The 15569-nt window shown below is 37.6% G+C and overlaps 4 protein-coding genes and 1 non-coding gene across 5 annotated transcripts; 3 read left to right on the top strand and 2 right to left on the bottom strand.

Moving 5' to 3' along the window:
- Positions 1-1147: 1147 nt before the first annotated feature.
- On the top strand, positions 1148-5294 carry LOC115997513 (zinc finger CCCH domain-containing protein 11). Its single transcript, XM_031237080.1, has 8 exons — positions 1148-1516; positions 1645-1729; positions 2250-2390; positions 2503-2591; positions 3740-3928; positions 4086-4216; positions 4344-4446; positions 4875-5294. Exons 1-8 carry the CDS (start codon positions 1343-1345, stop codon positions 5064-5066), a joined length of 1104 nt encoding a protein of 367 aa, XP_031092940.1. The 5' UTR covers positions 1148-1342; the 3' UTR covers positions 5067-5294.
- A 2363-nt stretch (positions 5295-7657) lies between these two features.
- LOC115995643 lies at positions 7658-9320 on the bottom strand. The gene is made up of 3 exons (XM_031234743.1): positions 9024-9320; positions 8626-8765; positions 7658-8154 (listed from the first exon to the last, which is right to left on the bottom strand). The coding sequence occupies exons 1-3, from the start codon at positions 9133-9135 to the stop codon at positions 8032-8034; spliced, it is 375 nt and encodes a 124-aa protein (XP_031090603.1). The 5' UTR covers positions 9136-9320; the 3' UTR covers positions 7658-8031.
- Positions 9321-9446: 126 nt separating this feature from the next.
- Positions 9447-11645, bottom strand: LOC115995642. The gene is made up of 2 exons (XM_031234742.1): positions 11376-11645; positions 9447-9867 (listed from the first exon to the last, which is right to left on the bottom strand). The coding sequence occupies exons 1-2, from the start codon at positions 11515-11517 to the stop codon at positions 9602-9604; spliced, it is 408 nt and encodes a 135-aa protein (XP_031090602.1). The 5' UTR covers positions 11518-11645; the 3' UTR covers positions 9447-9601.
- Positions 11646-12575: 930 nt separating this feature from the next.
- LOC115997062 (60S ribosomal protein L4-1-like) lies at positions 12576-15569 on the top strand. Its single transcript, XM_031236523.1, has 2 exons — positions 12576-13773; positions 15210-15569. Exons 1-2 carry the CDS (start codon positions 12658-12660, stop codon positions 15321-15323), a joined length of 1230 nt encoding a protein of 409 aa, XP_031092383.1. The 5' UTR covers positions 12576-12657; the 3' UTR covers positions 15324-15569.
- Positions 14919-15030, top strand: LOC115997692. Its single transcript, XR_004093787.1, has one exon. It is a non-coding gene; the product is annotated as a small nucleolar RNA snoR98 (small nucleolar RNA).

Here is a 15569-nt window from a genome sequence, read left to right as displayed (position 1 = left end):
ATTTTTCTCCACAGTATTTACAAATGGAGACTGGTTTTCCCCACATAAATTAATTTTTTAAACACATTTTGTGTTAGGTGGAGTTTTGTCCACATGTAGCAAGGGTTTGTGATGATGACATCCTTTCATTATAAAATGTCAACATGGTACTAGGTTGATTAATTTATGTTTTGGACTTTGTAGCAAACAAAAGGACTTGGAACTTCTTTATTATGAACAAGATTTAATGCTTTTACATGCTTTGACCACTAAAACAAAAGCATGAGGGAATTAAGAAATCACAAACACAAAAATAGGAGTTTTGGGATAAGTTTTTGAGTTAAAATTAAGATCATAGTGCTTGGTGAGATATTAATTCAATTGTTATTACATGGACCAAGATTCATATCGCATTGTAAGACATAAACAAAAATTATGTACATTCAGTTAACACATTCTGTACTTACAGTTAACAATTTATGATTTTATGTACATGTAAACAAATAACTTATAATTGCTGACACATAATATGATAGCTACAGGTACAGAAACTGTCAACTACAAGCACAAAATGTGTCAACTACAAATACAGAATCTGAAAGTTATTTTTGAATTAGGATCTACAATGCAGAGTAGGGCAAATTATTGCATGGACCATGGTCCACACAGCTGTGTGGACCAAAAATAAAAAATACATTATTTTTGTACTAAAGGTACATTATTTTTGTACTGTAGGTACATTATTTGATAGTATATATCAAATAATGTACCTTCATTATAAAAATAATGTAACCTAAAATAATGTACCTACGGTACATAAATAATGTATCTTCAGTACAAAAATAATGTACTTTTTATTTTTGATCCACGCAACTGTGTGGACCATGGTCCATGCAATAATGATTGGCAAAGTAGACATTGGTCCAAGGTATAATTTGCCATATTAATTTTCTTAGTCCATAATAGTGTTTTAGCCTTTAGGGGTCGTTGGCCCAATTTCACGTATCATATTGGGTAATTAACTTTAAACTTTTTTCAAAAAAAAAAAAACTTTAAACCTTAAGGCCCAGATTAGGTGCAATTTTTGGGCTTACGTGAAGAAGAGCCCAATTCTAATCCTCAACGAACTTATTTTCCTACTGGGATTTGAGAAGGGCGTACACTGTAATTTCACTCTCGACGCACCTTCTGGAAACCATCTTCTTTTTGATCCCAGGCGCATCACAGAGGTTATCCTCTTCCGCCGCCGGCCGCACATCGGTGTCGGATAAGCTATAGTCCGGTGAATTTGCGATTGGGAATAAGAGCTCCGAAGAGATTGAATTGAAGTTGCGTCGGAGATAGAGTTGCATGATAATCAGAGATGCCTCCGAAGCAGCAGCCATCGAAAGCCGAATTGGCGAAGAAGCAGAAGGTAGTCGAAGACAAGACCTTCGGTCTGAAGAACAAAAACAAGTCCAAAAACGTTCAGAAATACGTGCAATCCCTTAAACAGAACGTCCAGCCTAAACCTGACCCCAAAAAACTCGATGCCAAGGTCTATATATGGATATGAAGCTTTGAAGTTCAGATTTGTAACTTGTATTTGTGTACATCTTGGTTCGCGATTAATGATTGAGCTGCTGACGAGCTTGTTTATTTGTGCAATTTTTAAATTTTGAGCAGAAAAAGAAAGAAGAAGAAAAGGCTAAAGAGAAGGAGCTCAATGACTTGTTTAAGGTTGCTGTTAGTCAGCCCAAGGTTCCAGTTGGTAAATGATCTCTTTGTTTCTGCATTATCTGTCCTTGCTTAAATGCTTTTCTCACAGTCTTGTGGGTTGATATACTAGTTCTACTTGCATTTGTTTCTGCTATTGAAATTCTCCTTCCAGAGTGTAATTGTAGTTGAAGTTGTGGAAAGTTGATAACATGTGTGCTTTGCATTTGTTTAGATTAAAGGTTATAGAATCTGGTATGCAATAATGAATAAATGCTCAAGGCAAGTCACCTATTGGAATTATGAACTATATTCTGTTCAATCACATACTGGGATTTGTTAATTTTGACTGATTGCCTGTTGAAGATAAAAACAAGTGCAAATTTTGGTGTTTTGCAAGTCTTTTTCCTGAACTCACGATTTCTTGGGGACTATCCTTAATTTTTGAATGGGGTGCTCTGCTTTGTTGCCTATCAAGGTTTAAAAGCTTTATTGCTGTTGTGAGTGGGATATGGTTTTTATTTAGCTGCTTAACTTGTGGTATATTTTGAGGAGTTTTGTAATGTTATGGTCAGGTGTGGATCCAAAATCAATATTATGTGAGTTCTTCAAGGTGGGGCAATGTGCAAAGGGTTTTAAGTGTAAATTCTCACACGATTTGAACGTCCAGAGAAAAGGAGAGAAGATTGACATTTATAGTGATAAGCGTGATCAAGGTGATTAACTTACATTCTAAATATGAGTATTTGTTTGCATATTTCGTTTGATCTTCACTCTGTTAATTTTCATTGTTCTTCATTTGCCGCTTCCATTTTACAACGAAAATAGAAACAATGGAAGATTGGGATCAGGAGACTTTGGAGAAGGTTGTGCAATCAAAAAGTGAGGAATATAACAAGAACAAACCAACTGATATAGTAAGCATTTTATTTTCGCAGTTACTCTTTTATTCTTTTATGGACTATTCATTTTCTGTATAAAAAACATAGGGAAGCGGAATGTGATAAACATTTTGTGTGTAAAACTCTTCCCAGTAATTAGTTTACATTGCTCACTTAAAAGGAAAACACATGTAAAACTAATAAAGGCTAAATTGTCCACCTGTTCTTTCTATCCCTGAGATTCTGAAATCTCAATTGAGGTGGCAAGCTAGAGACACCTCTATAGTAAACTCTTAAATAAAGGTATTTGGTTCTTGAGGAATCTTCTGAAAGGAGCTGCAAAAGAACTTGCAGCCATCATTCTTCAACATCTTTATCTAAGCCAAATTTCTCCAATAGGGGGAAGGGGGTCTGAGACTAGGGGATAGGAGGGAGAGTAGGGGCTGTAAAAGAACTTGCAGTCATCATTCCTTCATTCTTCAACATCTTTATCTAACTAAGCCAAACTTCCCTAGTAGGGCAGAGGGGGCCAGAGAGTGAGGGGTGAGAGGGAGAGAGGCATGGCTTGTTGCTGAAGTTTTGTGGTGTGGCTTGGGGCTGCCAACATAGTTAGACAGTCATGGGTTGTCTTGCAGCTGCTGACATGGTTTGGGGCTAAAGCTCACTGGATGACCTGCAAGGTGCTGAGATGGAGAGACCAATTGGCTTGTAGGAGGAGGGTATTTGAAGAATACAAGTCAATGAGTGTCTGACTTTAACACTTTTTAGTAGTATTTTTCACTTCAAATGGATACAACACATTTGAGGTGTTAAATGATGTTTTCCTAACATAATTTATCTAGCATACAATTGAAATTGTTAAAAAAAAAAATTACAATTACCACAAGTGAGAACGGATCATTATTGTATTTGTTATGTAGAGAAAATTATTCATTGCTGTGCTATTATGTTGGTTTTGGATTCTATTAGATGGTCATTTGGTCTTTTTTTTTCTCCACCTACATGGATTTTCACTTTGACTTGTCGTCATTTGATTACAGTTTGACTGTGAGTTGTATGTAGGATCTTTCTGACTATCATCCATAGACTAAAGCTAGCTATAACATGAAAGAAATGAGTGGATTTCATGTAAACTAGTTCAGGAATATTATGGAGAAATCCTCATTTATTGTCCTTGTGTGCAGGTGTGTAAACACTTTTTGGACGCTGTGGAGAAGAAGCAATATGGTTGGTTTTGGGTCTGTCCAAATGGTGGTAAAGAGTGCCACTATAGGCATGCTCTTCCTCCAGGGTATGTTTTGAAATCACAGATGAAGGCTCTGCTAGAAGAAGAAGCAGACAAAGTATCTGTTGAGGAAGATATTGAAAATCAGGTGATTGGTTATATTTTGCTGCAACAATATATTATTTCTTTTACCATTCCACTATTAAGAGCTTGACTTTAATCCATTTTGTTCCATTCCACCACATTGTGCCTGGTTCAATAATTTGTTTTAATTGATTCTCCTATTATATTTCTGCTGCGTGCAGCGTTCGAAATTGACTAAATCAACTCCCATGACCCCTGATCTATTTATGGAATGGAAGCAAAAGAAAAGGGAAGAGAGAGATGCTCAATTGGCCTTGCAAATGGCAGAGAGAGCCAAGAATGATCGCATGAGGTATAACTTACTTAAATCCCCCCTCCATTTTCTCCTCCCTTGTATTTACTTGTTCTGAATCATGTTTCTCAGTCATTTTGGTCAAGTGCATGTATATTATAACTGGAACATTTTGATGTTGTCACAGTGGACGTGAGCTGTTCATGTCAGACTCCAGTTGGTTTGTGGATGACATTGGAGCCTATGATAAATATGAAAGGGAGGAAGAATCGAATGATACTGAACAAAAGGTGATTTATATGTTACTAATGTTGCTATATTTTTGTATTGATCCATAAACTATGTTGTGTTCCCACCATGCCAAAGACACACCTAAATGATGAATTCAAACAACTTTCCAAATTCCAAGTATCAGAAGTACATAAAACTTAATCCACCAGGGAGATTCTCTATAGTTGAACATTAAAATTCTAAAGGAGTACTAAGTAGGCAAACCATTTATTTCAAATTCACACTTTTCACCAATTAGATGTGTAAGTAAAAGAATGCTACCAATTGACCGTGTAATTCAGACTGTTGGAGTAAAGTTTTGGTATGTGTGCACGCAAGGCTACTGATTGAGAATGATGATCACTTTTGTTTTCCCTTTTTCTTTTTAGTTGGGGGACTTGGGGCAATCATGAAATCATAATCTGAGTATATTTAATGCACTTGTCAGGTTGACAAAGATTCTTCTAAAGGCGAGCCAAGTACCTCGACCTCAGCCCCAGGAACCAGCGACTCCAAAGATGTTTCTGATGTTGATGATGACGACGACGACGACGATTTGGATGTTGACGAGTTGAATGAACTGGAGGCGAGCCTTTCAAAAACAACATTACAAATCAAAGAAGCCGGTGACCAAGCATGAGCCAAGAATTTGAATTGATGAGCTCCTCTTGTTGCTTTTTGAAGTAATTTTCTGAATCCTGAACCTAAATATTATCGATTTTGGCACTTCATATTTTTTTTTTTTTTACCCCATCTTTGCACTCCAAAACGAAATAAATGGATTTCGATGAGTAGTTTGCCCTTTTTCTCCAAGCCCACAGACAGTGTGAACTAGTGACCTAATTATTCCCTTCTTTGTTGTTTGAAATGGGGTCTTTCTACTGGTGCTTGCTCTCATATTGCTCTGATTACTAGCATTACCCTGTCCATCTATAAACAAGGGAAAGAAAAACAACAGCAGTGAAACAAAAACCATAAAAAAATAAAATAAAAACCGCGTCGATGATGAATCTCGTTGCCGTGCATTTAATAATGTTAGGTTGTTTATTATTTGTTTGTGTTTATGTCCATCAATAGCTCCATTTGACCATTTCCACGTTTGTTTTTCGTCACCTTCTTGTATTCATATAAAGGTTTACGCATCTTTGACCGTAGATCAAAAGTGATGAGATTATGTTAACGCGCATAAATTTATTTATATATTAAATTTTGTGTAGATAACAGTTTTTTCCCCAAATATGCAATGTTTAAGTGTCTCAGTGTCTCACTTCCATAGTTCTACTAGATAAGTGCATTAGTTTTTGAATGTTAGGGTTATAAAAACTTAGGAGGAACATCAGCCAAATACATTGTGGTCAAGCGGCATAACTGTGATTCTCTCAAATGAGGGTTACATTGTGGTCAAGCGGCATAACTGTGATTCTCTCAAATGAGGGTCGGTAGGTTGAGAAAATATGTATAGACTAATTGACATATATTACATTTTAACAGTCAATAGGAAAAAAAAAAAAAAAAAACACCCTAGGAAGAACATCATCGAACCAACAATCGTTTACTTGTTGTCCCCCTCTTCTTTCGCAGTCAAAGCTTGACGTCAGTCACGGTCTGCCACCTAACAAGAATCCTCGTAGTAACGACAGTATTTCACCAAAGTCATGCGTCTCTCCTACTCACTCTTTACTTCTTTGTCGGCACTGTTATGTGTTATCATTGTTGGACATCGAACAAATTCGTGATACTTTTCAAATATCTAATTTTTTTTTCTTCCCATTTCTATCCATCATACTACACATTGTTTGATGCACAGAAGCTAGCACAATACGGTATTACATTTGATTTTTTTGTGTACTCTCGATGCATTCTTATTTTTTGTCAACATGTATCATAATTACCAATGAATACATTTAAGGGTGGTTCAACCGTACTACCGAAAGAATATTGATAAGAATTAAACTCGTGAGCATTATGTGTGAAAATCATGTTTCACTCACTCGACCACCCCTTTTGAAACTATTGTTATTATTGTTGTTATTATTGAGTGTATTATATTAAAATATTTATTGGGTATAACAGATAACCTTTGACCAAACATATTTAATACATAGTATTAGATACCATCAATATTAACCAAACACCATTTGAGTATATTTATATGAATCTAACATTTCCATGGCACCTTAGTAATCTATGCATCGATAAGAATGACTTAAACATCACTCAACCCCTTAATTGTAACTTTGTAAAGTTAAGAGAACTTTTTAGGTTAAAAACAAATATGAAATGACATATATGCTTGAAGCAAAAAAAAAAAAAAAATGGGGAGAGGATGACAAATGATGGATAGTTTGTATTCATTGACAATTTTTTGCCCAATGATATGCTATCAATCCTGACATCGGATAATATTAAGGTGGCATAATTATTTTTTGTGCAGCTTTGTTTGAATTATTTTCATGCATCAATAGGAAAAGAAAAAAAGAAAAAAAAGAAAAAGAAAAAAGACATCTGTGCATCATCTTCATTTCATAACCCATCTTTTTAAAATGTATGTTCACTTTACAAAAAGTCATGTAATGATTCTTGTGCATGAATGATTCTGGTATACGTCATTTCTTGATATAAGATAATTTGTTATATTTGGGTGATTGGTAAATAACTGTTAATTGATTGAGTTTGTAAGTTTGACTAGTTGATAGTATTAGTTGATAAAAAATGCTTAATCAATTAATTGTTAAATGATAGCTGATTATATGCAAATTGATTTTCTTAAAAAGTTGATCGAAAAAGTTACTGTGAGTAGCTTTTTGAATTTTAGCATTTTGGAACAATAAGTTGGTACAAAACTAATTAATCAAACAACTAATAGGAGTCAAAAAAAAGCTAAAATTAACTGATAAACTAACTATGTTACCAAAGAGGGCCTTTATGTTTAATTTATGAAAAAATTCATCGTCAATGTACTTTAGGTAAAACTAAAACTCGCCTTGTGACATTAATAGATAAAAAATCACAAAAGGTAAATCAGTTTAAGTTGTTAATAGGTGACTCGTGGAGAGTCAAGCTTAAAATTTTGTAGTTACCAAACCAAACTTTCCGACCAACTTGGTTGTGATTACCCGCAATATTCTACCTTTATCATTCAGTCTCGTTCGTACTTGTACTCCTGTTTATTTTTCCTAATCATGAACCGTACGGAAAAATCAATAATCATCCGCACCAGTTGTTCTCATGTTTCTTCTTTCAACAATAATGGCTTATTACAAACCATTTTTTGTTAATATTACCATCCAGATGGAGATCAATCAGACAAGAACTACACATTTAAAGAACTAAACATTCTGCACAGTACAACAAAACCAGCCTAAGACGATGCCATAACGCTCATCGTCCTGTCTGCAATTATTTATACTCTACACTATCATCGCTTTCCAGTCATGCAAGAATTCGGAAGCCATGAAAATAGTCTCGAAGGGCATATTACCAGCAATGTGTTTAAGCCGAGGCGATATCTGGAAGCTAATCATTCGTTCATTTCCTTTCCCCGTTCTTCTGCTTCTGGGGTTGCATGCCTTTGACAGCTGATGACACTGCTTTGCATACAAACTTCACGAAATGCTGAATAATCCTCGCCTTAATCTGGCCTCGTTTGGGGGGAAACCGCGCTTTCTTTGTCTTCTTGGGCTTCGCAAAGTCTCCACTGGGAGCCATTGAAACTGATGATCGGATATCTGCACAGTCAGAAGATCACAGACAGCGTTTTGCAAAGAATTGAAGAGAAGAGACTAATGGGGGAATGTGCATTCAAATCGATCCAGAAACAAGATTCTTTGAGTCGGGCGTTTTAATGAACTAACAAAACAGACCCAACTTAACTTGTATATATGTTAGCCTGTTTTTGCTTCAAATGCAGAAGAGGGGACTTAAATAGGAAAAACCGTGACAAAAACTGAAGCAGTGTTTGCCAAGGGACAAAACTTTTTTGTGTTCCTCATGTAATGATTTGCATTACACACACACACACGCACGAAGTGCACTACTCTACTGTGCATCAACACCTCCCCGGGGCCCTTCTTTGTAGAATTTATAGCCAACAAAGCGTCGTTATCATTATGTTTCTGAACCACAAAGCTATATAACAAAACACAGTGCACGATTGATACTCAACGTGTGCAGCACATGGCTGCATCTTATATTCTTACCAGGCAAGTTCGTGCCATATTGACTCCTTCAAGACTTGAATTGCTGTCCTTATCCAGCAGGAGAGCAATGTTCCCCACAATATGAACATAGGATTTGCTTGGAGAGAACCAAGGAGGGTCCATCGTGTTTCCATGTCTCCCTGTTAAGACAAAAGTAGGGGAACAGAAAACTGTTGCTAAAGAAAATAAATATGTACTGGAAAGCTTGTGATAATTCTACTTTCTGTACTTCCAATTATATGGCTCTTAAAATTCAAGGCCAATTGATATTCAATGGGAAGAATTCTCGTAATTTCTTCACTTTCCTTCAATGAACTTTGAATTTCTTGGTTCAAGAAGCCGTGCACAGTTGATTTCACAAAAATAGAGGAAAAGAAGCGCACAAGTTGAGTAGGTACCTTTCATCGTCGTTGTCTCCTCCTTTGCAATATGAGACGAAGAATTTCCAAAGAATGGATTTAGCCACAGTGCCCCGGAAAGAAATTCAGCGAAGAAATGCTCAACAACCATGAGTTGATACAGTGAGACACTTGTCCAAAAATGATAAAGTTATTCACTGGGACAAGTAAAGAAACAAGCCTAAAAAGACAGGCAAACCAACAAAAAATCTGGGAAATAACTGGATTTGTTCTCTCTTTTAACATCCAGTCACGTTATTGAATATACATATCGAGTGTTTATAAGTAACACTTATAAAAAAGCAGACTGGTTAATAGCAAACACTTAGTAAAGTGAAACACTTTATGAAATGAACTGAGCAAACACTTAGTAAAGTGAAAAGCAATGGCCACTAGTAACAGTTACAAGCTACCAATAGCACGTGAACCTTAAAATACCTTATTGAGAGCATCCAAATTGAAGACAAATTAAGGTTATTTTTCAACAAATTCTCTACCATATAACTGTTCTCTCAAATGACAGATCTTTACAACAGGGATTTATTTGTATCTACAGAAATATTGTATCATCAGACATTTCATTTCAGTGGAAAAATAATGGTATAGACCAGAAGAAATGTAACTATGAGAATCGCTCCTACTAGAGTGAATGTTGGGCTAGTCCATAGCATAAGGTTTGACTTCTCTGTTCTCTTAATGGGATCAATTTCCTCGGACAGTGGATAGTTAGATCGCCTAGGATTCCAGGTCACATACTTGTCAGAAAACTGCGAGAAGATGTTCTTTTTCCCTCTCTTCTTGAAGCTTGCCCACGCCTTGTCCCAATCTGTTGAGAGCTTATCACCTACACGGGAGATAGCTTGAGTAAATAACACTTTTAACCTTTATCCATGCTTTAACTAAGTATGTTCAAGTACACACAAAGTAATGACTTGCTATTGTTGTTGTTTTTTTTTTTAACTTTTACAGTGTTTAGGTAATCGACGCATAAGACTTCTAGATCTTAGTGGATTACCATAAGCAAGTTCATAACAGTGTCTAAATTGCAGAACCACAGGGAGAAATGGTATTTTAGTGTTTTCCGTCTCATGTCCGCTGAGGTGTGGAATGAAATTAAACACAAGAAATGTAATCAGATTGGTTACCCTGCCTGCAACCGCTTATGATGCAAAAATAGTTGTTTTGCAGTTCTTTCACAATGGCATCCTCTATTTTCAAATTGCCATGAAACAAGAAATTTCCAAGAGCTCTTAGTCATTTAAATGCGTTAGGTATCTGGTTCAGAAATGCAGCAATAACTGCATGCTCATGAATCATGATCAGTTCTTATTTCAAATCCCCCTAAATGAAACACTCCATCCCAAGTGCCCACGAATTCAAGCTTCGGCTTTCCAACTTATATAATTATGGCATGCCAATACGCCATTCTATTCGACTATTACAGCTATCATCATTCTCCAAGAGGCATATACCATTCAAAACTGAAAACCTAGACCACTCAAAACTGAAAACTAACATAAACAATATTATGATGGTAGGTGGCTGACTATAAATCTACAAGGTAGCTATTGCAGAACTAGTGACACCACAACTATAAGTATAGCTATTACTGCACTATATCATATGCAGACCATTTCCAGTAGCTGAATAAAGCTTTAGACATCTTCTGCCCCATGCATGGATAGCTTAATTGGTTCCTAAGTGACAAATTGTTGGCAATGATGCATGATCGAGCCCTGACAGCCGCAGTGTGAGAGTTTCACCCTCTTGAGGAGTTGTGGGTAGTTCATTGTGGACAGGCACTCCTAATGGATCACTGTGACACCGTGATTTCTCTCTCCACAATCCTGTCGGACCGAGATGTGGGGCCTTGGGGTGGGGATCCTAATGGGCAAATGTGACACCGTAATTTCTCTCCCCACAATACTGTCAGACCGGGATGTGGGGACGTGCCTTGGGGTGGGGATCCTAATGGGCAAATGTGACGCCGTGATTTCTCTCTCCACAATACTGTCAGACCGGGATGTGGGGACTTGGGCTAGGGATTTCGTCTTTAGTGGGCAAACTTTATACATCTTTCTTCAGACTTCTGTACTATCTAAGCCACAAAAAGGACCATGAATCACACCTTCTCTCAGCAGATCACTAAAGATCTAATTTTTCCTGTATAACAACTCAAAATTCACTGAAATTTGTCTTCTACGCCAGAAACATCCAATGCACAAGTATGAATATCCCACAAATATTCTTCTTTTTATAAGAAAGCAACAATCAGAAATAACCAAGTAGAAATTAATGGGTGAAAACAACAAGATTGAAATGCCCCATATACCCAAAAAAAGATTAATTTACCCCTATCGCCGCCATTGTCACCATTTTGCTGGGGAGAGTCTCTTCTTGAACAGCTGGGCTTAAGGTCCTTTTGGATTCTCGTTCTGGGGCTATACCAAATGGACCCTGACGAAACGGCAGCGAATCGAAGCCGAATATCCATTTGGGATCTTCTTCAGCGAAAAAGTTGGCGTCTTTAACGCCGCAGCCACTGATCTTGTAGCTCAGTGTGTGTGGTCAGGAGAGGAGGATAGGGAGACTACAGTAGTTTCCACGGTTTTCATGTAAGAATCATGCGGTGAATGGGGTAAGAACATTCTCATATTATTACTCCGTATTATATTATGGTGTTTAAGATTTACCTACGTGGAGAATTTCAGTTTTGATAAGAGGGGAAGAACAATGAGATAAATGCAAACAAATTAAATAAATTTGGATAGAGAAATGTCACCAATATCAGCACAAATTAGTTATTTAATGTCTTTGATAATCAACAAATATCCTAAATTTTCTTCCAAAAAGCAGAATAACAATCTCAAGGGCCCTCCACGCTCCAAGCATTTAAGAGGATATAGAGCATGATAATTCTGCCTCTTTCACTTTGAGAGGTTGCCCGTATATTGTCACTGTTAAGACTCAGTCATGATCTTTCTTTCTAAACTTCATATCTGTGACTAATTGAATTGTCTATGCGAGCACAAATATTCAAATTTTAAGAGAGGTATTGTGGTGGTTTACAATCCAATATGCACAATATTTTTATTTCTTTATAGATACATTTTTCTGAGTAAGACTACTAATCCACTATTTGCAGCATAAGGTATTGTAGACTTCGTTTATGTGTAATAACTTGTAAATTACACATGCTAAGTTGACATATGTTTGCCAGGCACGCAATCCAATAATTATAAATTGTAAACATTCAATATGTAAAATAGTGAAGATTCAATATATAAGTTGTGAGTATTCAGCATATAAATTGTGTATTTTAGACCCGGATCGATGTTGCAAAGTTGATTTGAGTCCATAGAATAATTTGCCATATGCCGGATTAGGCTGCCATTTAGTATTTTGGGCTTGCACTAGTTGGTCTTCTATAAGGCCCATTCATTTGAAACTAAGAAAATAAAGGACTGGAAGCTCAAAACTCACGGAGCCCAAATTTGTTGAACAAAGCCCTAATTTTCGCTACCTATATAACACTCATTTCAATCAAAACCCTAGCTCAACCCCTGCAGTGAAGTGCTGCTAGCTTCCTTCCCCTTCCCTTCTCCCTCGACGCCGGTTTCCAGAACCGCGGAAAATGACCACCGCCGCTGCGCGCCCGCTGGTTACCATCCAAGCTTTGGAGAATGACATGGCCACTGACGGAGGCTCCGCCGCCGATTGCCTCCCTCTGCCGGGAGTCATGAAGGCTCCGATCCGACCTGACGTGGTCACCTTCGTCCATTCCAATATCTCCAGGAATTCCCGCCAGCCGTATGCTGTATCGAAGCGCGCTGGCCATCAGACCTCCGCGGAGTCATGGGGGACTGGCCGTGCTGTTTCCCGTATCCCCCGTGTGCCGGGAGGTGGTACGCACCGCGCAGGGCAGGGAGCGTTCGGGAATATGTGCCGCGGTGGACGTATGTTCGCTCCGACGAAAATCTGGCGCCGCTGGCACCGGAAGATACCGGTTAACCAGAAACGGTATGCGGTTGTTTCCGCTATTGCCGCCTCGGCAGTTCCCGCCCTCGTGCTTGCACGTGGACATCGCGTGGAATCCGTTCCGGAGATTCCGCTCGTGGTTTCGGATTCTGCTGAGGGCATTGAGAAGACCTCGAATGCTATCAAGGCTCTAAAGCAGATCGGAGCCTATCCTGACGCTGAGAAGGCGAAGGACAGTCACGCGATTAGGCCAGGGAAGGGTAAGATGCGTAACCGCCGTTATATTTCCCGTAAAGGTCCTCTGATTGTGTATGGAACCGAGGGAGCTAAGCTCGTGAAGGCTTTCCGTAACATTCCGGGCGTTGAAATTTGCCACGTGGACCGTTTAAACCTTCTCAAGCTCGCTCCCGGAGGACACCTTGGCCGTTTCATCATCTGGACTAAATCTGCATTCGAGAAGTTGGATGAGGTTTATGGTTCATTTGACAAGCCTTCAGAGAAGAAGAAGGGATATGTATTGCCAAGGCCGAAGATGGTGAATGCTGACCTGGCTAGGATCATCAACTCCGATGAGGTTCAGTCCGTTGTCAGGCCTATCAAAAAGGAGGTGAAGAGAGCGACTTTGAAGAAGAATCCTCTGAAGAACTTGAATGTGCTTCTCAAGCTCAACCCACATGCTAAGACGGCTAGGAGGATGGCCCTTTTGGCTGAGGCACAACGAGTTAAGGCCAAGTCTGAGAAGCTGGCGAAGAAGAGACATCAAATCTCCAAGGTATGGGCTGTAGCTGTTCTACTTCATTGTTTTGACTATTATTGTTTTAGTTTTTATTTGTGTCTACTTCATTGTGAGTTATATTCTTTTTCAGTCTGATTGACTCTATTCTCTTACATTTTATATATGATTGTATCATTTACTTCTTCTGTGTATATATCCTAGTTTATATTATCATGATTGCAATTTCTGTCTCTAATATATCTAAAGAACTAAACTTTTTAATGATAGCTGAAGCTTTAACATTACTTCACTACGGCTACATGAATATGAACATATTGTGTTTTTTAAGTGTACAAGACTTTTTTACTTTATTGGGTATTTCTTTTGAGGTTGTATGCATATTATGTTTATGTTCTTCTTGATGTGAAGTGCATCCTTGTTTTTGTTTGTCTGGTACAATGGTGTAGTGAGGTTTCTAATAACTAGTGCACTTAGATGCTCTGTTTTGGAAAGATGTATGAACTTTCTTCATTTAATTGTTTATTTTTTGGTTAGCTAGATTCTCACAGTTTCTGAAGTTGTTCTTTGTATAATGTTAATAATGGGGGCTTATCTGCCAAAAAATATTGCATTTTGGTTTTGGGGGAGCAGGCAGTTGGGCTTCTGATGCAGTTGTGCATTGTTGTCAGAATGCTCTTGTCTCTCTGATGTCTCCCCCGAACACTGAATCAGGATTTAATGCTTGCTCTCCATGTTATATGGCTTTGCAAGTTTGGCTTTTCTGTTACATTTTAAAAATAAAACATACTCCTAATTCATTAGTCATTACTACTAAAAAACACTCTTTCTATACACCCATAAAATGGAAAATGTGGTACTCATTGTTGTTACATCAAATATTGCATCTTGATTTTGGGCGAGCAGGCAGTTGAACTTCTGATGTATTTGTGCATTGTTGTCAGAATGCTCTTGCCTCTCTGATGTCTCCCCCGAACACTGAATCAGGATTTAATGCTTGCTCTCCATGTTATATGGGTTTGCAAGTTTGGCTTTTCTGTTACATTTTAAAAATAAAACATACTCCTAATTCATTAGTCATTACTACTAAAAAACTCTTTCTTTACATCCATAAAATGGAAAATGTAATATTGCATCTTGATTTTGGGTGAGCAGGCTGTTGAACTTCTGATGTATTTGTGCATTGTTGTCAGAATGCTCTTGTCTCTTTGATGTCTCCCCCAAACACTGAATCAGGATTTAATGCTTGCTCTCCATGTTATATGGATTTGCAAGTTTGGCTTTTCTGTTACATTTTAAAAATGGAATTAATTAACCACAATTTAAGAACACACTTCTCTACACCCAAAAACTGGAATATGCGTTAGTCTTGCTAGGTGATCTTTTGGTGCTTCTACTTTATTTCCCTGTGCTCATAGATGTTAGTATACTGTGTTTGAATATCATGTGTATTGACTCTCCACCTCTTATTTCAGGAGGAGGCATCTGCAATTGCGGCTGCTGGTAAGTCATGGTACAAGACCATGATATCTGATTCCGACTACACTGAATTCGAGAACTTCTCTAAGTGGTTGGGAGTGTCTCAGTGAATCCATTGGGATTGAGGATACTTAAACACTACCTTCATTTTGTTGTTTTATTTAGTTTTTAATTTTTTTCTGCAGCTTTATAATTTTATTGGTGGTTAAGACGTGGGAATGAAAATTACAGTTTTTAAGTTTCATGACTTAGTACCAGTTTTCCCTTTAATCCATATCTTTGTATTGAATTTTGATCTTAGTAACAGTATATGCTATTCAGAATTTTATACATTGAGTTTCTTTTCCATTTATTGA

Source organism: Ipomoea triloba, chromosome 11 (genome assembly GCF_003576645.1).
Source record: "Ipomoea triloba cultivar NCNSP0323 chromosome 11, ASM357664v1".
In the NCBI taxonomy this organism is placed as follows: domain Eukaryota; kingdom Viridiplantae; phylum Streptophyta; class Magnoliopsida; order Solanales; family Convolvulaceae; genus Ipomoea; species Ipomoea triloba.
This window is presented reverse-complemented; position numbering and strand designations above follow the sequence as displayed.